The sequence below is a fragment of the Sciurus vulgaris genome, assembly GCF_902686455.1.
Source record: "Sciurus vulgaris genome assembly, chromosome: 1".
Lineage (NCBI taxonomy): Eukaryota > Metazoa > Chordata > Mammalia > Rodentia > Sciuridae > Sciurus > Sciurus vulgaris.
Window position 1 is genome coordinate 28111593 of NC_136461.1, and position 27273 is coordinate 28138865.

General features: G+C 42.2%; 1 protein-coding gene across 1 annotated transcript in view; it reads right to left on the reverse strand.

Annotated features, from left to right (window-relative positions):
• The window catches only part of INPP5B (inositol polyphosphate-5-phosphatase B), a 47944-nt gene that overhangs the window by 12427 nt on the left and 8244 nt on the right, over window positions 1-27273 (reverse strand). The window contains 7 exon segments of the mRNA XM_079113114.1: window positions 1119-1230; window positions 2718-2905; window positions 3686-3802; window positions 4103-4217; window positions 5230-5331; window positions 6290-6457; window positions 7560-7656. Of these exon segments, the coding sequence (XP_078969240.1) occupies window positions 1119-1230; window positions 2718-2905; window positions 3686-3802; window positions 4103-4217; window positions 5230-5331; window positions 6290-6457; window positions 7560-7656 (899 nt within the window).

Below are 27273 nucleotides of genomic sequence, written 5' to 3' on the forward strand. Positions count from 1 at the left end.
CATGGGGGACAGGGTCAATCACCCCTTACCAACTTCCTGACAGTATTATTCTTTAAAAACACTATTAAAGAAAAAGCAGTAGGAAGAAAAGAAAAGTCTAGGTATGAAAGCAAGTTGATGGTTCTTGAACAGTACTGGTAGACTGTAAAGTCATCTGGAAGCAGATAACACACAAAATGGGTGTTATTACTTCAGGAAAGAAGTAATAGAATAAGGTGAGTGGAAATGGGCATCGAATTATAAGGGAAACTGGAATGTCTCAGTCCAGAAGACAGAGATGTGGAACACACTGGGTGAATACTGATGGGGGATTAAGTAGAAGAAAAGTAATTTGCTAAGGAAAAGAACTGGAGAGGGAGAAAAAAATGGGTCAATAAAAAAATTATTCCATAATGAAAGACACTGCGAAGTTGGTTCTTTTGATTAATCTGTACTGTAGAAGAAAAAGATAATAGAAATATTTAGATTAATGACAATGACCTTAGAGATTATTTAAAAAGGGGACTCAGACTAAAAAAGAACTTTAATATTCTGAACAATTCTGACCACTTGAACAGGTTTGAAATCTGTTGAGAGGAGTAGCCAGAAGAAAGTGAGAGAGAAATAGACTTCTCTTGTCCTGAGAAATGGCTAATGCTATGAGAAAGAAATGCTAAGTCAAATGATGATGGAGAAGAAGTCACAGACCTGGCTCCTGGAGAAGATGAAGAAAGGCCCTTAGAGCTGTCATTCACACTGGAGAAGTTTAGTGAGAAGAAAGATAAAGGGAGCGGGAGGTTTGTTCTAAAAATTAGGAAATCATCTTATATACAAAGTACTTTCTTTACAGAACTTGCTTTCTTTACTAACATGCTGTCAACTTCAGACTTCATGAATGAATGAAAGAGAACATGCTCTTGTTCCCAAAGGAGACAAGGTGTCTCGAGGGAGGAATCAATGGGGAGACCACTTTCAAAGAGAGAAATGCAGATGAAACAAAGAAGTGACTGGACAACATCAGGTCCTCAGGGCAGCCTCCCAAGTTGGAGGGAAGAAGCTGAGGGTTGGGAGGCCAAGCTTTCCTGTGCCCTTACAGTGGGGAGCAGATGCCTGAAGAGGACACAGGTGGTCATCTGTACCTGATCATATGCATACAGGGTTTGAAAGGCCTTCTCTTCGATGAGTTTTTTCACTTTTTCCACATCCAGCTCTTCTATCCTGTAGTTGAGGTCCCCCAGCCACAAGATCACACTGTGAGGACAGAGCACAAAGGTAACAGGGTTTAGGAGGGACTTCAATTCATCCTCTCCAGGTGCTTCTGACAAAGGACCCTAAGGCCCAGCCTCTTGGGAACTGGGTGGGGAAGTGACTTAGCTGTTCCAGAAATTTTTCTCTCTTGCCCTCACATCCAATACCATGTCTAACATGCTGCCTCCTCAATTATCTTGGTCCAAGTTCATTACAAACAGCCTTGAGTTCTCCTTGACTATTTTATTCTTATACAGTTAGAAAGATAGTCTAAAGATGTAAAAGCAAGATAAAAATTCACCCCTTTGCTAAAAAGGTTAAAAATTAAGAGTCATGTCAATCACCCAGGGACCTCCAAACCAGGTTGTGCCTTCATGCCACCTCTGTCTCTATGTGTATCCTAGTCCACAAAACTCTCTCCACCTTTGTTTCTAGATTGAACTCCTCTGAAACAAGCTCAGTCTTTAGACAGGAGCCTGGCTCTAACTACCACATTACTGATTGGCTTATTCTACATTCCTGGACAAAGGGTGACAGGTGGTTTATTGTATCTGCTGCTTTGGGAAAAAGCAGACTGAAGGCTCCCTGATGACATCACACATCTCGTGAAATCCAATGCTCTATCTGAAGTCAATAAGCATGTCATTGGAGAATCTGCACAGCAGTATACACACATCCAAATAAATGCATCCCAAGCTAAGAGCAGACCACAGACACTCAATCTGCAGTCTCACAAACTAGGACGCTGTGGTTCACTAGTGTGACGCACTCAGCTCTAAGACACACTCCCTGGGTGTCAGGAGAGGACCTGGAAAGAAGAGCCACCCTGTCAGCCTCCAGAACACCCACAAGCTGGGGACAGCTCCACTGCCACAGGCGAGGTGAGAAGCATGGCTGTTTATTCTCTGGCAGGCACGATGGCCTCAGTGGCTTCATCCTCTTTGTCAAAGAAGTGGCAAAAGCTTCCACTGTTACCATAAAGTAGGAAATTCTAAGGCTTTGAATTCAGAATAGCAAATTTTAGATATAAACACAATAAGGATAATGAACAAAAACTAACACAAGATGCTCTAAGCAGCTGTAACTACAGCTTTGTAAAGCTGAATCAAGAGGAAACGAGTTATGGGAGGCAAACAAGCACCGTCTAACTCATTTACACAAGATCTGGGAAAGAACAGACATCAAATCCTAAAACATACTTCAAAAACTGTTAGAGATGCTTCTTGCTCTTTGATTGCTTTCTTCACAATGCTGGGTCAAGGCAGATCCATATCAAAATAAATATTATATTCTTCCATGGACAAATGATGCTTGAGCATAATTCTAGAGGTCTGTCAGATGGGAAATCAAGAAACTAAAGACTTCCAAGAGATATAATCCACAAGTAACCAAGAGCTCGCAGATACCCTCACTCCAGCAGTCATCTCCCCAGTAAGACACAGAGCCTGCAACTCACACACAACAAACTGTACGAAGCAGCCCAGACTCACTCGTGCTTGCTGATGGTGAGCGGGGGGAGGCTTGGGTCCACCTGACAAAACTGCATTCGAGAACAAATGTCTTTATAGTCTTGGTTCCTCCTTTCGTACTCTTCTGTATGGGCTGCCAAGTGAGAATTCACAACACAGATGCTGGTGTTGTGCAGCTGGAACCTGATCGCCACGCCTCCTTTGTTACCCTATTAAAAGGATCCCCAAAAATCCAGTTCACAACTTAATTATGTTAGTCATTTAAAGCCACAAAATTTTTAAATGTTTATTTTAAAATTGTTTTCATAATGATCCCGTGAGGTTATTATACTGAAAACAACTCCATGAAGGCAAAATGACAGCCAGTCAGTGGGAAGCTGAGTCAGAGCCTGGCTCTCTCAACCTAGTCTTCTTTTCTCTTATCACAGGTGAGCCACAGGTTCTCCCTTCCTCACACAAGGTTCAGATCTTCAGGAGAACCTAAGAACAGGACTCTAGCAGCCTCAAGAAGAAGAGGAAATTGCAAACGTACTATCAGTGTCTTTGTCTTCCCTGGTAACTGAACATAGTTTCTGCATTCATGGGTTAAATGGCAGGATCAACTAGAAACTCTAGCATTCAGTAATACAGATTAGTGCTATTCAGGAAAGTTATCTGACAATTTACTACTGTATGATTTTTTTCTGCCATATATATACATTAAGTCGTAGATGGACATAGTACCTTTATTTATTTTTATGTGGTGCTAAGGATGGAATCCAGTACCTCACACATGCAAAGCAAGTGCTCCACCACTGAGCTACAACCCCAGCCTCCTACCATATGATTTCTAAACAACCTATTCAATCCAGCCTTGCTTGAGGGTAAAGTCATCTTCAACACTGGCACTCTCAAACTAGGACACAAGTGGTCACTGCATCTTGAGATGTTGACTCAAAATTTTAGGGGTCAAGGTCCTTATGTGTCAAATACAACAACCAATAGCTTACCATCCTTCCCATGATTCCTGTTCCAACAGTCTCAGCTTCCACTTCTGAGATATATGCTGCATGTTCTTGTTTGACATACAATAGCAGCATGATCCCAACCAGTCGGATGAGCTTCACCTGAAAAATATTCCAGTCATGGCATCAGATGGAAGTTGCAAACAGGAATAAAAATCCCAAAGGAAAATCTGGCTGAGAGTATTAATATATCTCCTTCTCCATGCCAGAACACAAGAGCTTGCAAGCACGAAAGCTCTACATCTTTCCCACCCAGAGGTGCCCCTTGGGAGGATATGGAACTGAAAACAACAGCATAATTAGGACTGGCTTATAATAACGATGATGAAAAGGATGAGAAACTATCTTAGACTTTCCCTATGCAGTAATGTAAAATTAAAAGGTTCTTGACTCCTTTCTTACCTTTGCATATTTGGCATCTGGATGAAGACCCTCTGACACAGCTTTAAACCATTCTTCTTCCTTTGGGGTATCATGAAAGAAAAAAGCTTCCTTACTCAAGTCAAGTTCCTGGAACCTATGTGGAGAAGCAACAAGTTAATAAAGAAAGGCAATATGAAAATAATACATTCTTGAATTGGTTTAGGTGCATAAATACTAGCTGTCTAAGCTAAACTACAGGACCTTCAGGGGGGAAGAAAGATAAACACTCTGAGCCAAAGATCTAAACACCATGGAACTCACCAGGTGCTATTGGAAACATCAGCCCATTTTCTCTTCATGACCCAGACTATGAAGTAATTTGGTGGCATCCCCATTTTACATCTGCAATTACTATTTCACACAAGCCCAAGTGGCAAACTGAGATTCAAACCTAGGTCCATGTAAATTCCAAATTCTACTTCTTTCCAATATACCAAGACGACTTCCTTTGCTGCCACTCCCCACTAACAGTGCCCAGTACAGTGATGAGAGAAGAGAAAGGGTTTAAAAAAAAAAAAAAAAAAATGACTAGTTGGGTGTAAGAATGCACACCCTCCCAAATACTTGGGAGGCTGAAACAGGGGAATCTCAAGTATGAGACCAATGTGAGGTCAGGCTGGGCAACTAAGTGGGACTCTGTCTCAAAAATAAATTAAAAAATTAAAATAAATAAGTAAATAAAGGCCAGGGATGTAGCTCAGTGGTGGAGGACTCATGGGTTTAATCCCCAGTACTTAAAAAAAAAAAAAGGCTAACCCATAGGACTTACTTTAGCTAACTTTTCTTCCCTGGCAAAAGGTATTTTTGCTTTGTGACCAAAAAAGTGTTGAATGTCTAAGTAATGAAATTCAGTTCAGGATGACTGATTTTAATAGATGGCTACCCTAAAAATTAAATATTAGCATTTCAGTGCCATGCACAGCACTTTGCTGGACCTTTGTTTACCAGCAAGAAGAACATCAAATAGAGAAGCAGTCATTAAACACATATGCATTTTTCAATTCCTTCACGTGCCATGAAGACCCAGCTACATATCCAAGGCCCCATCACCACAGCTGTATGTACATTCTGGAGAAAGGAGAGACAACCAGAAGAGAAGCACTTACCCTACACAGTACACATCTGGGGCCTGGATACCGTGGCTCAGCCAGGGGCGGAGGCATTCTTTAGGGGACTGTCCATTCACATTGTAGGTGCCCACAAAAAACCTGTCATCAAAAGAGTTGATCAGTGACCTGGAAGCACCATGGAGATGACAGGCGAAAACATTTTATGCTGATTTTGCCTGGTTTCAGTCTCTATGGAGTGGCATTTTAAGACATACGAAGTGTCATATTTAACCAGCACCAGTGATTAGGAGTCTATCATGATGCCTGTTACTTTAAAAAAAAAATTTTGGACACAATACCCTTATTTTATTTATATGTGGTGCTGAACATGGAACCCAATGCCTCACACGTGCTTGGCAAGCGCTCTACTACTGAGCTACAACCCCAGCCCCTACCTGTTACTTTGTGATGATAATTTCACACAACACAGGCCCACTCATTTCCCTTCAACAGCCTTTACTGGAGCCATCATCCACAAAATGATTATTTGCCCTGAGTATGCTACTGAAGCAAGAAATGCCTTGGTAACTACTTTTGGCAAGAAAGCAACATCAGTGTTCAAAAGGTTACTTCTTTACCATAACTATTTATATCCCTAGAAGCAATGTTATTTTGTCTTAACATTAAAGATCCAGCAGAATTCTTCAACCTTTAATCATTTAATTTTGGCAATCCTGTAAAAAGATCGCCAAACATCAAATGACTGCATTTTAAAGGATTTTAAAGGCCCACAATGACCAAGGGAATATAAGACCTGAAACTGATACACAAACCTCAGCTATCTCTTTCTTCTGTGTCCGTTTATCTCTGCAAATATTTCAGTAATTGTCTGCCAGTTGTCACTCCCACTGCACCATACCATGGTGCCTGACCAGGAGAGAGACAGAACAAATGCCTGTTGAAGAGTGAAAGCAGTCATGCATGTTGAAAATAACAGGAGAGAGTCTGTAGAATGATTTGCTTCAAAATCCAGAGTATGGAGGAAAGTGCTTAAATTTCAGAGAACTGAATGAGCATTTTGCTTTGAAAACTATCTGTGAGTGACCCTGTTAGTTACCTGAAGTTCTGGATATAGGTATAATCCTCTTCTTTCTGTATTAGATGTGATTTCACAATTGTATCTCGCAGTCCAAACTTCTGCATTGATAAAATATGAGCCTTGTCTGATACTGTGATAGTGGAGGAGCGAACCATGTCAGTGATTTCAGACTTGGATTTATTCTGTCTGGAAAAAATAAAAGCATTTTTTTTCATATTTTGATGAGTTCTCCATGACAAAATAAATGACTATGAAGCTAGAAGTCCCCACACACAAGCATCTGGCTCACAGAAAACTGAGGAAGCCAATTTTGCTAAAGAAATACTATTTCTATGGGGAATTAAGTGAACTTATATATTGTTGATTGCATAGTATATTGGTCTAGAGACAATTTTGATAATAGAGTCAAAGAGTCTTAGACTAGGAGGTGATCTTGAAGATACATCGGATAATTCATTCATTCAATTTTTTTTTCTTTTTGGTACTGGAGAATGAATTCAGGGGTTTTTAATACTGAACTATACCCCCCATCCTTTTTATTTTGAGACAGGGTCTTGCTAAGTTGCTGAGGCTCACCTTGAACTTGCAATCCTCCTACCTCAGCCTCCTGAGTGGCTGGGCTATCATTATACACTTACTAATTTTGACTACGTAAATATACCGTGTACATCGAGATGACTTGCATGAAGTGAGAAGGACAGATCTAGCTACAACTAAATTTTCAAGTTTGCTTATTGCTGCTTAAATGCTTAATTAAAATACTGACATAAATTAGAAAGGCCAGTTTTATTTGACAGTTTTATGGATGATTCTGGCTACTATCAGAAGGGGGCACTGGAGCACTGACTAATGCACAAGGGAAGCGGGTAAAAAAGGAAAAAAGAAAGAAGTATCTTCAGCATCAGAAAACTCCTAAAAGAATGAGAGGGAAAAGATCAAATGTTTCTAATTTTCTACATTCCCAAGCAAGGGTTAGAATGCCAAGTTTCAACTCCTAGATTAGTCACTTGCTAGTTCTGGGATCTTGGGTGACTTATGTAAGTTCTTATCACCTGAGTTGCCTTAGCTGCCAAATAGAGAAAAGCAGTTAGCCTGTAAGGTTTAAGATAGCCCATGTAAGAGGATGAAGCTGGTGTGCACAGTAAGGGCTCCGTAAACATCAGGTATTAAGGACACGTCCTAGGCACGCTACCTGAGCCAACTTACTCTACGTGCAGTGGTGGCCTCGGTTCTCTAGTGAGCAGAACCCCAGTCCTAAGAGGTATAAGTGAAGGGAGAGCGGCATTACCTCGGGAGCAAACTTTCTGGTTTATCCTGAACCCCCGAGCTCTGGTCCACAAGTAGACCTTTCTCATTCAGCCTTGAACTGTTGAAGTTTGAACCACCTAAAGAGGAGGAGAAGGAATTAAAACACACTAAGTATATGCTTTAACATACGTACCACAATTTCTCAAATGACAGCCTAGGAATTACTGGTAGTTCATGAGGTGCTTGGAGGCACTGGAAAGGTCAGTGCTAGTGTCTGGGTGAAGGTCCACAGGGTGGATGGAGAGGAAATGTACTTCACCAGGAAGTCTCTACTGCTGACTAGCGACTCTAGCTACTCCAACTCCCTTTATAGTAAGAATGAAATTCTAGGGGGCTGGGGTTGTGGTTCAGTGGTAGAGCATTTGCCTAGCACATGTGAGACACTGAGTTCCATTCTCAGTGCCCATATAAATAAATTAATAAAACAAAGTCCATCAACATCTAAAAATTTTTAAAACACTCTAAAATATGAAAACCTAAGTTGTATCATATGCTTTATTATTTACTGATCTTCTGACTCTGAAATAAGCCACCCTCTTTTTTATTTATTGGGGGCAGGGTACTGGGGATTGAATTTACCAATGGGCTATCTATGTACCCAGACTGTTTTATTTTTGACTCTGAGACAGGGTCTTCCTAAGCTGCTTTGGGTCTCTCTAAATTGTTAAGGCTGGCCTGGATCTTGTGTTCCTCCTGCCTCAGCCCCACCAGGTGCTGGAATTACAGGCATGTGCCACCACACCTGACGCCACCCTCTCTTTATCTCAATAATTTGACTGGTCCACCTTTGTTATGGGTTTACTGTAGAGATCAAACAAGTTGACATGTAAGAGTAAGCACTTTAATAGCCACTCGACAGATCATAAAATAGAAGCTAGTGATCTTACTACCATATGCAAGTTAGACTGCAGCTCCACGGAAGAGAAAGGCAAAGGTCAGAGATCTAAAACTGGAAAGGGCCTAAGTGCTCTGGGAATGAGAAGTGTTTGTCATTGTCAACAAATTGCCTTGAAAACCAAAAAGCCCAAGGACTCGCAACAAGAAATATTTGGGGAGATTTGTTAAACCAAGACAAACCTAAAAAGGAAATTAATCTGCCAAGAACTTCTTTCCCCCTTAGAAGCCAAAATTCTAGTCAACAGAGAACAAGACAAAGCCACCGAGAGGCGACATCAATTCACAAGTTATGGGAAGAAGACTAGAGGCGTGAAACACTCCTGAAGAATTTTGCTCTGATGACTGTTAATAAACATGGATTTCTCACAGATTTTATCATTGTTTACAATAGTGTGTGTTTATATGTGCATTTGTATATCTTGAACCAGAAAAACAAATTTTTCAAAAGTAAAAATAAAAACAGCTTTTTATTTCATTTTATTAACATGAAAACAGTTACACTTCTGTGCCTCCAATCAATCACTGAATGCTGGGAATGTTTATGCCCCTCCCTTCCATATGTGGAAACCATAAACCCCAAAGTGATGGTATTAGGAGATGGCCTGTGGGAAGTGTTTAGGCCATGAGGGTGGAGCCCTGCGAAATAGGATGAGTGCCCTCATAAAGCGCTGAGGAGGCAGAGTTCCTACTTTTGCCACAGAAGGACACAGAAGAGGCAGTAAAATCAGGAAGTGGGCCCTGGCCAGACAATGAATCTACCGGAGCTTTGGTCCTGTCCAGAACTGTGAGAAACAACCATCCAGATTATATATTTTATTATAGTGGCCTGAAAGGACGAAGACATGAAGGCCTTTCAATTTGGCTTTGGAAATGCCTCTCAAATCCATTTACTCCTATCTCCAATGTCACTGCAGCAGTCCAGGTTACCAGTACTTCAACTGAACAACCACAAAAGCCCCAACTAGTCTCCCTGCCTCTTTTCTTACCCCACCCTCTCAACCCAAGCTCTACATTGTGGAAGGATTTTTTTTTTTTTTTTTCCGAGTAAATGTGCTCACCTCCTTTACACTTTTTAAAGACTCCCACTGAATGAGCCCAAATCCCCTCATGTGGTTGCCAAGGTTCTTTCTTTCTGGATGCTGCCACCTATCCAGGCACATCACTCATCTGGCCACTATCTGCTAGATGCCAGATCGTAAGCATACCAAAGTCACTGCAGCTACGCAGAGATCACATCAGAAACTTCCGTCTCTCTAACTCACTATGTGTTGGCAGCTAACTCCTACCCATCCTGTGAGCAGGGATCAGCAAACTTTTTCTAAAAGGGTCAAAGAGTAAATGTCCTAGGCTTTGCAAGCCTTATAGCAGGTGTTGCAACTGCTTGGCTCTGCAATCAGAGTGCAAATAAAGTTTTATATGTTGACCCTGAGAGGTGAATCTCCTATAATTTTCATGTGTCACAAAATGTTTCTTTAGTCTTTTCAAACATTTAAACATTTGTAGTTGCAGCTATTCAGGAGGCTGAAGAAGGAGGGTTACTTTAGTCCAGGAGTTTGGGGAAGACTGGGCAAAATAGAGACTGTCTTAAAAAAAAAAAAAAAAAAGTAAAAACCATTCTTAGCTCACAAGCTGCACAATGGCAGGCAACAGGCTGGGATCAGTCGCGGCACTGTGAGCCAACCCCTGCTACAGCGTGCGTTTTAGAGGTCACTTCTTCCAAGGAGCCCTTCTTGCCCCTTCCTAGACCACGTCCACAGCTCCCTCTACCTCTCCATGATGGCCTCAACTGCTGCATGCTGCTTTTTCTCCCCATTGGACTGGAAGTTTACTGAGGATGAGACTACACCCCACAGATCAGTCTAGCACACCACCCAGTGCAAGTGGCGCAATCACTCAATGACTCAACAGAAAACACTAGGTGTGGGTCTCTTGGGTGCCACACAAATACATATCATCCCAGCTCAAACTGTGGCATTCTTCTGGGATGTTTAAAGTGATCTTCCCATTACCTTCAGCATATAATGAAAACAAGATAGGGAGAATTCGAACGGGTTGTGTTGAGAGTCCCATTGTCCCATGGTTACTTAAAAATTACTTCTGGAAACCAAATGCCCAGCTGGATTCTACTCTCTTGCTTTATGAAGCTACAAAACTTAGAGAAATAAGCTTTTGATTTAGTGAATGGCATACCGGGTCACCTGTTAGAATGTCCGAAATTTTTAAAGCGACAATACCAGTTGCTGAGAAGGATAGAGACCAACACTCATTTCACTGATCACAAACATAGAAAATGTCATGGTTACTCTGGAAGACAATTTGGCACTTTCCTCCACAGCTAAATAGTCTTACCATTTGATCAAGCAATCACACTCACAGGTACCTATTAATATGAAAATTAATGTCCACATAAAAAACTGCACCCAAATATTTACAGCAGCTTTATTTACAATTGCCCAAACTAAAAGCAATCAAAATGTCTCTCAATAGGTGAATGGATAAACAAACTACAGCACATCCGTGTAAATAAATATCTTCAGTAATAAAAAGGAATGAGTTATCAAACCACAAAAAGACAATAATGACTCTCAAATGCGTATTGTTAAGTAAAAAGTCAGTCTGAAAAGACCATATACTATATGATTCCAGTTATATAACATTCTGGGTAAGGCTAAGCATCTTAGAGACAGCATACCAACACGGTAACCAAGGGTTGTGAGAGTGGGAGGGGCTAAATAAATGAAGGACAGGGTATGTCTTAGGGCAGGGAAGCTATTCTGGAAGAAACTAAAATAAAGGATACATGGGAGACAGGTGTCCCACTGTTGGAGTCGGAGGTTCCAGATAAGCAAAGGGAAGAAGCTAGAATAATTCATGTGGCAAGGGATTAGAGTTGGAGACATCTTATGCATTCATATTCAGCTTGATACAGAAAGGGTTACATGTAAAAATATTTATAGAGACATTTATATAAATAAGCAAGAATATACATACATATTTCGTGGCTCTGTCAGTTGAGAGAACCCAGAAGCAAGAACACAACAATGAGCACACTCTAATGCCCAGATCTTGGTTTCTTTCTTCCTTGGGATTTTTGTTGTTTGTTTTTGTACTGGGGATTGAACCCTTGACCCCTAACCATTAAGCCACACCCCCAGCCATTTTTATTTTGAGATGGGAATCTCAATAAATTGCTGAGGTTGTCCTCAAAGTTAACGATCCTCCTGCCTCAGCCTCCTGAGTTGCTGGGATTACAGGCGGGGGCCCTGTGTCTGGCTTCAGATTTTGATTTCTAATACCGTTCTCCAATAAAAGGACCTCAGCTACTAGGAAGCATGACTATTTTAGGACTGGAACACGAACGTACAAAATGAGCCCAAAACATCTTGCAGTGCCAAAAAGTAAGAAAGTGCTGAAAAAAAAAAATCCCCACCGAGCCACAATAATGAGGATATGTTAAAAAGACACAGCAGCCAACTAAACGAGTGCAAGAGCTCCCAGTGGGCAAAGTGGGAACAATCTAAGCAATAAAATAAATAAAGTAGCACTGGATTATAACTCAATACGTAAAATAAGTATTCATCAGTCCATTGGTAATAACTGAACAAAAAAATAAACGGGAGAGAAGAGACAACTCTTCCATGAAGAATTCCAAATAATTTATATAGACAGCTCACCTTCAAGGAGGTGGAGCACAACCCCCCACTCCTTAAGTATGGGCTGCATACATGACTTCCTTCCAGACTACAGTATGAAAAGGGGGAAAATGAAAACCTTGCGGGGGAGAAATCTGACAAACACTTCCTTGGCCAGGTGGTCAAGTCTCACATCAAACAGAGTAAGTCATGTTAGAATGCACCCTTGGTGTGACCGAGGAGAATGAAACTTCACCTCTGGGGTCCTCCCACAGTCTAATGAGAAACACATCAGATAAATCCAAATGGAGGGTCTTGATCAGTACCCTCAGAACTTTCAAGGTCATCAAAAACAAGGAAGTCTCAAACAGCCCCAGCCAAGAGCCTAAGGAGAAAGGACAACTAACTAATGTGGTGACCTAGACCGGACCCTGGAACAGAGACGTACATTAGGTAAAAACCAAGGGAATGTGAACAGGCTGTGCACTTCACATCCCAGCCTCTTCTCAACCCCTGCAATCAGCCCTGTCTCCACTGCAACTGCTTCTGCCAAGATGCCCATAATCTTCTGGTGCCAAATCCAATGGTCAGTTCTGTTTTCAGCCTAGTTCACTTCCACCTCTTTCCAGTACTTAATAGAAGATCACTTCCTCCTTCGATGAACACTTTTTTAGTCCAGGAAGGCTCCTTTCTTTCTCCACACCCTGCCCCGACATCCCCAGGAAGATCCCAAGCAAGGTCCCAGACTAGGACTTCTCTAACTTTTCCTCATCTCATGACCTCATAGCCTCAGGGTTTTCAAAACCACCAATATGTCAATCACTCTCGACATTACATCTCCAGCCTGGACCTTCCACCAGAGCTTCAGATTCTTATGCCTCGCCTCCTGCTCTACCTTCTTCATCTCAGTTAAATGTCACCATCATTCAACTGCTTGCTCAGGCAAAAAACCCAGGAGCCACCCGAGACGTTTTCCTGCTCACATCCACATCTAATTCATCAGCAACTCTGGCAAGTTCTACTTTCAAACATATACCCTGAAGTTCTCGCCGCGACTACAACAGCAGCTTCCTGTCTTGTGTGCTCCCATGCACACACCCCTACAGTTGGTGTCCCCAATAGCAGCCAGAATAAACTTTGAAGAAAAAAAAAAAATCACATCACTATATCAGATGAAGGAACTTCAAGTAGCTTCCATCACCTTGAGAATAAAATCCACCCCCCTAAACAGAGTTTATGAGGACAAGGCCTCTAACACCTCTCCGACCTCACTCACTGAGACCCTGCCACACTTTGTTTTTTGCTGTTCCTGGAGCATGTCAAGCTCATTGCCAACTCAGGAACTTTGCTCTCGCTGGTCCCTCTGTCTGGAATGTGCTTCCTCCAGACCTTCATGAATCACTCCCCTTCATTTCAAACACCTGAAGCTGATTCTGACGCCATGCGAGGCCCCACCGCCTCACGTCACTCCAAGCCGGTACTCTAGAGCTCTCTTAGTTCACAGTACCCTCCTGTCTCAATTGTTTTTTCAAGACACCTTTAAGCCATAAGAAATATCTAACAGTCTAAAGTAGTTAGGGCCAAATAAAGTAATATGTATTTAAGTCCTCGGAACTTAGTAGCAGTTTGAAAAAATGCCCATGAATAGAAAAAAAAAAAATCCATTTCTCTCTTTTTATGTACTGAGGATTGAATCCAGGTGCTTTGTCCTTGAGCTAGATCTTAGTCCTTTTTATTATTTGAGACAGAGCCTTCCTAAATTGCTGAGAGCCTAAGTTGCTGAAGTTGGTCTTGAACTTGTGATTCTCCTGCCTCAACCTCCTCAGCTGCTGGGATTACAGGCATACACCATCATACCCAGCTTCCATTTCATCCTAACTACAATTCCCAGGCTGGGGATATAGCTCAGGGCACTCGTCTAGCACTTCTGAGATCCAGGTTCCATCCCTAGCACTACCAAAACAAAACAAAACAAAAACAAAAATTAACTGCAGTTACTCACCAATGTATGCCTGTTATACTACACACTTCTCAAATCTTGGAATCGGGTGGACCTCCCACACACAATAATTCACACGGTTTAAGCACAGAACAGACTGAACATATTTAATCCAAAATGTCTGAAATCCAAAACTTTTCAAGTGCCATCATGATGCCACAGTGGAAAATTCTACACCACCAAACTTTGTTTCAAGCATGAAATTATTAAAGATGTTGCACTAAAAAATTACCTTCTGGCTATGTGTATAAGATGTTTATGAAACACAGTGCATTTCATGTTTAGACTTGGGTCCTATCCCCAAAGTGTCTCATTATGTATACACAAATACTCCAAAATCTAGAAAACAAATCCATTAACTGAAACATTTTCAGTCTCAAGCATTTTGAATAGGGACATGCATTAAATCACAGCGGCCACCAAAATCCCAAGTTTGTAAAAATATGATCTCATCATAAGGAATGCAGCACTGTCCACTGTTGAAACTGTGAGCTAGTGGTTCCTGTTGACCCTGACATTTTTAAATCTCCCACAATGTCCCTGTGAGGATCACCGCAGAGTCTCAGCTCTGTGTTGTTTAGCACACGGTGTGGGAACTACAGCCCAGCCTTTAAAATTTTTATCTCTTAGAACTAGTACCATCTGAAGGGCTGTGGGTGTGGCTCAGTGGTAGCTCACTCACCTGCATAAGGCCCCGAGTTTGATCCGAGCACTGCAAAAATAAAATAACTAGTACCATTTGATATTAAATCACATTTACAATATATTTATTTATTTATCTATTTATTTATTTACTAATTACTGGATGCCATTCTCACTAAAAATCGTACCCTGAGGCGACGACTGGTTGTCTTCATGCCATTTCCCCAGGATGCATCCAGTGTCTGGGGCACAACAGACACTCCATGTACTACAGACATGAAAGAATCAGGACACTACCGTTGAAGTCCACTCTACCATCATCTTCCTGTGTGACTTGAGAAGTCACTTCCTCTCTTTGGGTCTTAGTTTCTTCATCTATAAAATAGGGACTTCAACATAAACAGTTTTGGGGGCTTTAGAACATGCAAAGGCACCTATGCTTTTCAAACTAAGGAATTATGAGTGCTGTTTCCACATGTCAGTGCTTTCTAAGGACATCCTCAGGATTTTCTTTCTTTGGATACTTCTTAACTGCCAGGTTGAAAGGACATCTCCAGGGCACAAGTGATCGGTCCCTGTGGATTCGGCTTATGTCTGTGGGTAGGAAGCGTACTAGTGCGGAAACCGCCTTGCAGGCCTGCATCTTGCCGATGCTCTCACATGAGATCTCTCCCTGGACTCAGTCCAGCAAGGACTGGAACACGACTCTTCAGATGGAAACTTTAAGGCATGATGTGGGGAATTTTCAGCCACAGGGCAGTCTTCTCAGAAAATCCCCAAAATCTGGCACGGAAGCCGGTTGTCAGCAGCTCTTTACCAAGTTTACCATTACGAAGTGTCATGATTCCCTCCCTGGCCACAACTTCCTGTCCTTTCTCCTTTCGTGCTTCCCTACTCCACTCTGCTCTTTTTTCCAACCTCAGACCTCCAACCCATTGTCACTCAATTTAATAGGTGACTTCTGGGATCTTTTCTTCCTTCTTACATCCTGTTGTCAAGCCTATGAATTCCCTCTGCTAAACACTTTTAAATCTGACCCTTGTCCCTATCACTACCGCCATGCCTTAGTTCAGGTCTTCAGTATTTCTGCAAAGCCCAATTAACGATCTCCTTACCTCCATCTTCACCTTCTCCAATCCAGCTTGCCAACATCTAGAAAACACAAATCTAAGCACTCAATAATTTATATCACCTTTGAAATAAAACTAACCTCTGAGTTACACACAAGTCCTCTGTAAACAGCTGCAAATGCCCCTCTCGCCCCCTTCCACCCCCACTCCAACCTGTCCTCCCCGACCCCCCAATCCAGTCACACCAATTTACCTTTCCAGATGTTGCCTCCTCATACTACCCCTGATCCTGGGTATATTTTTACACTTTGCAAAGTTGATCCTGAATATATCTGAACCTCCCACCATCATGTGGTGAACTATGAACTCAACCTTCAACTTCAAGACTCAGTTCAGGGGTCATCTTCAGAAAGCTGTCTATGGCCCTCTCCTTACAGTCTCACAAAGGACTTACTTCTGTCAGGCATTCTTAATAACGGAATCATAACTGGGTTTAACTGTTTTCAAAACCTTATCTCTTTAGCGATACCACAAGCTTTGGGGGAGCAGGCTCCAATGTCTACTCTCAGTGGCTCCTGCTTTGCCAAAATACAGGGTCCATACTAGGCAGTCACGAAACGCACACTTAACAAATAGCCTCAATTTTCTTCTCATGCTCAGGTCTTTCTCAGTGGTGATTTCTGGGTGCATCCCCCATGACCACCTTTCATGCCTACAACTAAAGGCATTTCCCAGTAGGACACTACCTAGTAAGCCAATCACAGTAAAAACTCCAGCTTAAAAAGCGGAAACAGGAAAAGACAGGTGGGAGCATCTCATGAAAATGGAAGGGAGATCAGCTGAGTACAGGAACGGGACCGGAGGAGGGAAGTAGGGAGGGAAAGGGGATTTACTAGGGAACAATACTGAGCAAATTATACTAAGATGTGTGCATGTGCAAGTGTATAACAATAAATCCCACCATTGTGTACAATTATAAAGCACTGATAAAAAAAAAAATACGAGGGAAAAAAGCCTCCAGCTTGATCTCAATGTGAAAAAAGCACAGAAGTGCTGGAATTGTCTTGCAACTTCTGCGCTTTGCACTGCACGCCTTAGGGATTCAAAACTCCTCTCACATGCCTTGCTAAATGGACAGTGTTGGCTCCTGAGGCTCCTTTTTAGCCCAAGCAGCAGTGTAGCCTGATAGAGCCCCACAATCCCTTATCCAGAACCCTCTGAGCAAATGCATTTTAGAATGAATTTGGGGGATTCTTAGAAAGATAATACACTACCTATACCATATACCATATACTATATATTACCATATACTACGATACCCCCATATACTACAATATACCCCATATACCATATACTACAATAACCCCAGCAGAATACAAGGCATAGTATAACTCATGAATAATGACACTTAGTGGGAAAATAAAGTCTATAAATAGCGTCATATCGGTAAAAGCAATTCTTAGTGCCAAACTGAGCCCAAATTAAGCTTGGGCCAAACGTACAAGAAAATCATTTTCAGCCTTCAGAGCTCTCAGGAGCTTAGAACTGTCAACAAGTCACCAAGGATGGCAGCTATGAGTAAGCCCTAATGTACCCATACCCACTAGCAAAGACTGGAGCATAAGTCTACACACATCTGTATCACATTGATAACCACACACAAGTATTACATAGACACATACTGCTATAGTTTGGATGTGGCTTAACCCCAAAGATTCACTGGAAGCTCAGTTCTCCATGTAGCAATGTTGAGTGATGGTGGATCCTTTCAGAGGTGGGATCTATGGGGAGGTAATTTAATCAATGAGAGTGGTGTTCTGAACTATTCAGGGTTTTTGTAGAATTTCCCTCAAAAGTGAACTGTTATAATCTAGGCACGGTGGTGCATACCTATAAACCCAACAACTCAGGAGCCCGAAGCAGGAGGAGTGCAAATTTGAGGTCAGCCTTAGCAACTTAGCAAGACCCTGTCTCAAAAATAAAAAGGACTGGGTATGTAGCTCAGTGGTAAAATACCCTTGTTCTAAAAAAAAAGAGTAAGCTGTTATAGAAAGAACATGGCTGCCCCAAATCCTCTGGCTTCCTGTCTCATGGTGTGGTCTCTCTCACGTGCACTGCTCCCACCGTATGCCATCCGCCACAAGGACCTCACCAGAGGCTGAACAGATAGGGTAGCTGGGTCTTGAACTTTTACTCTTCAAGACTGCAAGCTAAACAACCTCTCTTAGCACCATGCAGCATCAGATACTTTGATACAGCAAAAGAAAACAGATTAGGAGACATAAACACATAGAAAGTCTGGACGGGAATCCACCAAAGTGTTAATGGTCATTTCTCAGTGCTGGGATTTGGAGTCAGAGACTTAGGTTCTATTTCTGGCCCTGACTTTTACTAGCTGTGGGACTCTGGGCAAATTGGGCAAATCTAACTTCCCCAAGTCTCTGCTTCCTCGTCAGAACAAAGTTATCTGCCTCCTATAGTTGCTGTCTTCTTCTCCCAGGGTTAGCTTTAACTTGAGGCTATCCTTCACTCCATGGCAAAAGGTGCTCTAAAAGCCAAACCAGACCTGAGGAAGCTCCAGACCTACAAAACAAAGGTAGAGGGCAAGGACTTAATTTCAATGTCTTAAGGCCAGCCCTACCAATGATGTGGGACTCTGCTTTTTGATGCAAAGAAACAAACCAAACTCAAACCAAAATAAAAATACCTGCTTCTTTCTTATTCTTTTTTTTTTTGAGGTACTGGGGATTGAAACTCTACCACTAAGTCATGTTCCCAGCCTTTTTTGTTTTTATTTTAAGATAGGGTATTGCTAAGTTGTCAAGGCTGGCCTCAAACTTGTGATCCTCCTGCCTCAGCCTCCCAAGTAGCCAGGATTACAAGCAGCCTAGCAAAATATCCCATTACTTTTGAGAACTGTCTGAGATGCAGCATTATGATTTATTAGTTCAGTGATTCCTTCTGTCTCTAACTTTTGCTCCATTTCCTCCTCTGGGACACTAAGTTACTTATTGATACTCTTGAAGATCTAGACCAGTGCTGCAGAACCATTTTTGATAACAAAGCGTTCTATAACTGTGCTGTCCAATACAGTAGCCACTAGCTACATTTGAACACCTCAAATATGGCTAAAGCAAATAAGAAACTGAAATTTTTAAAAAATTAAATTAATTTTAACTAAATTAATTTAATCACCACACATGGCTAGTAGCTATCATACTGTACAGTGCAGGTCTAGACCTCTGTACAAGAGGACTGCCAGCCATCATGGTTCATGGTGAACAGAGCTGCCAGCTCTGGATGCGCTCAGCCCTCCACTGCTGTGCTACCTTTTTATTACTATGACCAAAATACCTGACATGAACATCTTAATGGAGGAGAGATTCATTTTGGCTCACAGTTTCAGTCCGTAGTCAGAGGACTCCACTGCTTTGGGCATAATGCAAGGCAGAAAGGCGCGGAGGAGGAAAGCTGCTCACTTCCTGGCAGTCAGGGAACAGAGATGGCATGAGAGGAAGGGACCAGAAAGAACATAGAGTTCCCAAGAGCACATCCCCATGGACCCACTTCCCTCCACTAGGTTCCACCTCCTGCAGTTTCTGTCACTCCCAGTGTCCACTCAAATCACGAATCCCACAGTGGATTAACCCACTCATAAGTCCAGAGCCCTCGTGATCCAATCACCCCCGCAAAGCCCCACCTCTGAACATTGCCACACCAGGGTCAAGCCCCTCAGCACATGAGCCACTGGGGGACGTTTCATGCCAGACAATAACGACCGTTTACGGGGCATTTCTATGCGATCTTCCGCACACGGTGGGTCCTGGGTAAAAATGTGGTCATACGTCCACGCCCGTCCCGGGAGCCCTCCCTTCTGTCACCGCACTGTCGTTCTCCCACGGTGGGTTTCAGTCCTGCCATCCACTCACCCCTCTTCTTGGGCCCCCAGAAATAGTCAGCCAAGGGTCTCTTCTTTCTCACAGCTATTGTCCTCCAGGCCATCGCCTTCTTGTTTGCTACCTCGAGTCTCCCAAATAAGAAAGATCCTCCTACTTCTTACTCAATGCACCTCTAGACTTGGCCACATTCTATGCACTACCTACAGGTTAAGGTCCAAACTGGTTCAACTAGCAATGAGGCCCTTTGCTACTGGCTTTACTCCACCACCCAGACAGCCCAATCTAAAAAGACAGGTTCCCCAGCACACACCCGCTCTCTTGCCTCCCCAGGTACATCCTTCTTGCTGGCCAACTGTCAGCTCCTTCATGAAGTCACACTAAACTGCATCTGTCCTCAGGAAGCCTTGCTTTATTCTGAGGGCTTTCTTGTCCGTGTATCTTGTTTGACACTTTAAGACATTTGAGAGTTCTGGAAAAGCCTTAGGCTTTGGAATAAAACACAGTGGGCTATTTCAGTGGTGCCATTCATTATCTTATATAAAATCTCAAAAAATGACTTGTTTCCTCTTTTATAAAATAGGGATGATACGACCACACTTCAGAGAAGCCCAAAGTAAAAATTCCATCTATGTGGGTCAGGAGCCTAGCACCATGCCTGGTAACAGCATGCTTACTCCTGCTGCTTTAATAATAATGACTACCATTTATCAAGCACCCCTTCAGAGCTAGGTACTATGCCAAATGCTCCATGCATTGTTTATGATTTTTGGTCTCATTTTACAAATAAGGATACTGAGGCCTAGAGCAGACATGCCCAAGGACACGGAATCAGTAAATGGCACAGTTGACACTAAAACCCAGATCTGCTTTGATTCCAAGGCTCCACAACCTTCTCTTTTGCAAATATGAGCACATCATCATCAATAAAATTAAAAATTCTGAGGGGTAAGGACTACAACAGAAGGGAAACAAAGCAAAAGCACCACCGTGGTCTCTACAGGATGTGTGGTGTAAGGGCACTGCAGGTGGAGATCACGCCCTAGCCTTCCTGAGCATCTACTAGACAGGTCTGGGAGGAGGTGCCCCTCCTATCCTCCCAGGCGCCACCCCTTGCATTCCATTTTCAACACACTAGAAGAAAATGCAAAACACCACAAACCACGTGATCTAAAATGCCAGCAGGGTTAAGTGGGTTGATTCAGTGCTTGCCAGTAACATCATGCTGTCCCGTGTCACTAGGGGGCCATCCCAAGGGTTCTTAAAATTGAAGATGGCAACACCCATCAGCAAGAGATCCACTCAGTTCACAGGGAGGTAACACACAGATCCAACTACTCGGAATCTAAGTCGGGCTGGGTTGATGACAAGGAGAAATATGATCATGAAAAATATGAATGGCAAACACTGAGGTCTCACTATGTATGGAACACTGCTTTCGTTTCTTTTCACAATTTCTCTGTGAGGTAGGTGCCACATGTCAGACCAAAAGTAAAACAGAGAGGTTAAACAACTCGCCCAAGCACATGGAGTAAGTAATGAACAGCACAGCCTCATTTAAACCCCAGGGCATGAGAGAGGAGAGTCTGTGCTCTCAAACAAAAAGCTTATCACTCCTCAGAAAAAGAAAAGGGCTCAGAAAGCAGAAGGCACGGTGGTGGATGCCTATAATCCCAGCAGCTCAGGAGGCTGAGGCGGGAGGATTGTGAGTTCAAAGCCAGCCTCAGCAGCTTAGCAAGGCACTTAGCAACTCCGCAAGACTCTGTCTCTAAATAAAATATAGGGGCTGGGGCTCAGTGGCAGAGCACTTGCCTAGCACGTGTGAGGCACTGGGTTCAATCCTTAGCACCACATAAAAATAAACCTATAAAATAAAGGCATGCTGTCCATCTACAATTATAAAAAAATTAAAATAAATAAATAAAATATAAAAAAGAGCTGGGATGTGGCTCAGTGGTTAAGCACCCCTGGATTTAATCCCTGGTACCAAAAAAAAAAAAAAAGCAGAGGAAATAACTTCAGCAAAAGCATCAAGACCCAGCACTATGGTTTGTTCAGATAGAAGTAACAGCAAGTAAGATAAGTACAAGTGAAAAGTTATGCTTGAGAGGCATTTGAAGTCATAACAAGTATAGGGGTTAGGACTTGAGCATTACATTCAAACAAATGACCCGAGTTCTATTTTCAACTCTGTCACCAACCACGTTGAGTGATCACAGGCATGTTACCTACCCTCTACGAGCCACAGTCTCCCCAAATGAAAAATGAAGAATCTCTTCTGGAACTTTATAGCACAGTGTAAGGCCAATAGACTCACAATAAGTACTTAATAAACTGCAACTGCTAATAACGCTACTAGTGATAACAATAACAAATTCAGGAACAAACTGCAAGACTGAATGCCATGTGGAGTTTAGATTTCACTCTTATAACGAAGGGAAGCAAAGTGTTTACATGGTACTTGGGTACACCAGGAAGAGAGCTCTTGAGTTCATACACAGGGCACCTGGTCTTAAAAAGAATGGAAAGAATCCATTTTTCCCACTTCAGTCTTGCCACTAATCTAAATAGTTCTGTCATTTTTTGTTTGTTTGATTCTGGTGCTGGGAACAAAACCCACTGCCTTATGTATATTCTGTAATTTTCTTAATCAAATAACTAGCCAGGCGCAGTGACACACGCCTGTAATTCCAGTGGCCCGGGAGGCTGAGGATCAAGAATTCAAAGGCGGGGCTGGGGAGATAGCTCAGTTGGTAGAGTGCTTGCCTTGTAAGCATAAGGCCCTGGGTTCAATCCCCAGCACCAAAAAAAAAAAAAAAAAAAAAAGAATTCAAAGGCGGCCTCAGCAAAAGAGAGGTGCTAAGCCACTCAGTGAGACCCCATCTCCAAATAAAATATAAAACAGGGATGGGGGTATGGCTCAGTGGTTGAGTGCCCCTGAGTTTAATCCCCAGTACCCAAAAATAAATAAATACATCAAATAACTATGCTTAATTTTCTTTTTTACATTTCCCAGTATCTTCATGGCTTAAAAAATTAAAAAAGTACAAGTACCATAGATTTCAGCATTTGAGATGGGCACAGACATCTCTTAAAAACACATCTTGTGCGGCTGGGGCTGGGGCTGGGGCTGGGGCTGGGGCTCAGTGGCAGAGTGCTTGCCTAGCACTTTTGAGGCACTGGGTTTGATCCTTAGCACTGCATACAAAAATAAGTAAACAAAATAAAGGCATGCTGTCCATCTACAACTACAAAAAATAAATAAATAAATACATCTTGTGCCCTGTATACCTATGAACCCTGGACTCAAGATCTAATCTGCAAATATGACCTGTTTAGCTTTCAAGGAGGAAGACTATAGAATAATTTGCAGCAACAGGTCAGGGGTGATAGGATATTGGAGAGATGACTCCTCCAGGTTCTCCCTTCAGTGGGCCTTCCGTGAACTGTCTGTGGTCTGGTGATAAAGCCGAAAGAGAAGTGGGCAAGAGCAAACCAAGACCAGAGGGGGAAGGGAGTGCAGAGCACAATCAAAGAGGAAGGGGGCAGAAGTTGTTCAGGCTACGCAGCACTTCAGGCTCCAAACTGTTTTGGTCTCTACAGTTCAACCAAGACAGACATTCTCCCCACCCCACCCCACCCCGCCCACCCCCAGTGCTGGGACTCAAATCCAGGGCTTTGCACACACTAGGCAAGTGCTCTACCACTGAGCTTTATCCCTCGACCAAGGCAGACATTTTGGGAGCACCTACTTATATATAAGACATTAAGCTGCCTTTGCGGTTTTTTTTTGTTTTTGTTTTTGTTTTTTTCTGCACAGGATTGAACCCAGGGGTGGTGCACTACTATTGAGCTACATCTCCAGACCATTTTATTTTTTGAGACTGGGTCTTGCTAAATTGCCTAGACTGGACTCAAACTTGTGATCCTCCTCCCGGAGACTCCCAAATAATAGGCTGGTATTTGGGAAGGAGAGGGGATACAAAATGCTAAGAGCAGCAGATTCAAGCTTCTAAAAACACAGCTGAATGAGAAGTTAACGAAGAGATGAAAAAGTACAGGTCTTCATCCAGAAATAATAAGTAGTCAAGTTTGAAGTAAGAGGAAATGCAGGTGAGTTGTGGCAGACAAGACTAGAGAGGGGGGCTGAGGCCAGGCTGTGCAGGACTTGAATGTCACACTAGGGAATTTGAACTTTATTCTGTACAATATTCAAACTCACGTACAAAAGAGTGGGATGTGATAGAAAGTGTGTTCCAAGGAGATCCTTAAGGGAGAGAAACACAAGGTTAGGAAGAAAGCCACTGCAGTTGTTCAGGTAAAAGTAAACAGACATGCGGGCAGATAGGAGCAGTACTTTGGAAAAAGAATGGCCAAAATTTGCTTATTAGACATAAGAGGATGGAGAAAAGTAAGGATAACTAAGGCTTTTAGTGACTGCATTAAGAGAAAAGAAACTGGAGTGAGGGAAGGAGTAAAAAAGGTACCAAGTATAATTCTACTGGAAAGAAACCACCTGGGAGAGATCCAGAAGAGGACAGCCAGGTTCTAAACTCTTGGGACTGGGCATTTTCAATGTCTGAGAGCGTTTCCCAAGTAAAATCACCCTTAAATAATCTAGCTTTGCTAATATATTGTGTGACCTTCCGGGAGGCAAACTTTTACTCTGATTTTATAGATATAATAGAAGACAAAGTCACATCTAATATACCAAAGAGCAACTGTGAAAAGACAAAAATATCCAGGCTACTTAGACATATACTTTACTTAAATCCTCATCATCACTCTTCATTCCAAGAACAAGTCTCTTTTCATTCATATTTGCTAGCTTCAGTTCACATATGGATCAGCAGTAAAGTCTACAAAGTTGTTATAGTTATAATTTTTACTTTTGCTTTTATTTATTTATTTTTGGGGGTTGTTGTTGTTACAGTATATTTAAGGAAAAAAAAAAAAAACATGTAGGTCAGTCAGCTTCTATGTCCAACGCTGCCTTTCCTTTAATAAATATTGATAATTCTCTCTTCCTGAAACACCCATCCCTGAGGATTCTTCCATTAAAAGCTCCACTCCTAAATAAAAGTTTGTGGGTCACCTCTCTTGTGACAGACAACCACTGTACAATTCCAAATCAAACTGTTTTGACAAGGGGAAAAAGTCTTCAGGGGATTCTTCTGTATTAGAAACAAACACGAGTTTATACGGGACAAAGAAGGAAAAACAAAATAAAAGGGGGAAGAAAAATTAGTACAGATCTATTTAGTTATTTATTTATTGGTACCAGGGATTGAATCCAGCCTTTTTTTTTTTTTTTTTTTTGCAGTGCTGGGGATTGAACCCCTGGCCTTCTGCTTGCAAGGCAAGCACTCTACCAACTGAGCTATATCCCCAGCCCATTTTCCCAGCCCTTTTTGAGACAGGGTCTTGCTAGTTGCTTAGGGCCTCGATAAATTGCTGAGGCTGGCTTTGAACTTGTGAACCTCCTGTCTCAACCTCCTGGTATTACAGGTGTGCACAACCACCCAGTTCTGTTTTGTTTAAAGAAACATGTGACTCAAATTAATTTGTTTAGAAAGCCTGCAGAGTTTACTATAAAGGTAGAAAGGATAGATAATATTTCTACATCTTAAGAGAAACAAAGGCAAATTCATCTTCTTCATGCTAAAAGGATCAGCAGGTCACACAGGTTTTACTTACTAATACAGACAAAGCAAGATGAAAGAAAGAGAAAGAAAACCAACCCATGGGTTATTTTTCTAAATTTCTCTCTGGCTCCTGCTCTGGTAATCTAGTTTACCTATTATGTTACCCCAAGATATAAATAGCATTCATTTCCTTTCACAGGCAAGACTTTGATGCTTTGTTTCCTGGGTCCAGGAGAAAAAATACTCATAACGCATTTCATTCTAAATTTGAGTTACTATAAAGTTGGCTCACTTTGAATCAACTATGAAAAAAAAAATTCAAAATACCAACATTTGTTTGCTACTGCCACTTTGTTGAATTAGCCCTGAACAGCCCCCATGGGACTTCTGAGTGACTGTTTCCTTTCCAGTGTACAGATTAGAATCCTCCAGAACACAACTCCAGGTCTTTGCATGGACCCAGGATGAAATATGTAGGTGGACTTTTTACACAACAACTTGATAAGTACTGAGCCCTATTAAGGATCCCCCAAGGGGTTTTCAACTGGGTAAGTGGAACTTCCGTTGCTAGATAATGATAATAAGGCATTTCCCCTAAGTCAGACCCCATTCTGTTTAAAGAAAGAAAAGGCTACCGAAGTTAAAAGAAATAAAATAAGCCAAGAAGCAGAAAAGCTCCTGCCTAAAACAGCTACCAGTGTAAAGCCAATGAAAGGTCTTAGCAGTTGAAGAAATAACAAGAATCAGGTGAACAGGCTGCCACTCAATCAGAAGCACTGTCTCACTTCAACATCACAACTTGGCTCCTAGATACCCATCCCAACCCAAGACATGGATTCCAGTCGGAAACTAGTTTCACTTCATTTTTCTACTATGATTTCTACCCACATCGACCTAATAGTCCTGAATTCAGCAGAGACAGATCCAAGAAAGGAATTAACATTTTGGAGACAGTCATTAAAGTGAGAATTTTCCTTTCTCTACCAAGGCAAAGGTGAGGAATGAAGACCTTCACCTTAGCCCCCAAACACGTAGGCCTTCCAGGTGCTCTTGCCCTTGGCTCACCCTATAAGGACGACTGTCCTGTTGGGCTGACCCTGTGCTTTCTTACCCCCATGGACTATCAGACCCCTCTCTGCCAGACTGCCAGCTCCTGTGGGGTGCCGTGTACTGCTGCTGTGTGCCACAAACAGCATTTCAAAAAAAAAAAAAAACAAACTTTTCTCTGGGGTTGGCTATTGGGGAGTGGGTATTTCAATCATTTGCACATAGAAGAACCAAATCCACTACCTGTTTCCCTTGGGGCCTGTCTCTACTAGAGCATCCAGAGTTGGCCCAAAGGGTTTCTCTTATCTGTTGTAGAAGCAGCAACTCTCAGCTGAAGCCAGAGCAACTCTGGAAATAGAAATGACCCAACAGAAATGTGCGTTTGGTACCATTTGTACCAATTTTAACAAAAGCAAAATAGCAGTTATTAGTCTAATCCCACTTGCTCTGTGTGTTTTGATAGGGACAAATTCTTTTAAATTAAAAGTAAAAACAAAACCTTGATAATAATTCCTCTTCAGCATGTGGCTAGTTTCCCTTTTGTGAAAGGAAATGAAAGATTCTGCCATCCTTGCACATTTCTCTTGCAGGGGCAGATAACAGGCTTCAGAGCTAGCTCGCCTGATGTCTCATCAAAGATATCCCTCTACTAAGGGAATGAAGCACAACAGTCTGGCTCTGGCATGCAGATGGAAAAGACAGATCTCACCTCTTTGTGCTGCCATTGGGCCTGTTGTCCACCGATTATCTGGATTCTGGCAGCCTCTTGTGAAGGGCAAGGAGAGGATGTGCTCTTACTCTTAAACTCTCACCCGTCCCAGTACCACAGCCCAGAATGTCATGGAAACTGAAGCAATAGCTGTCTC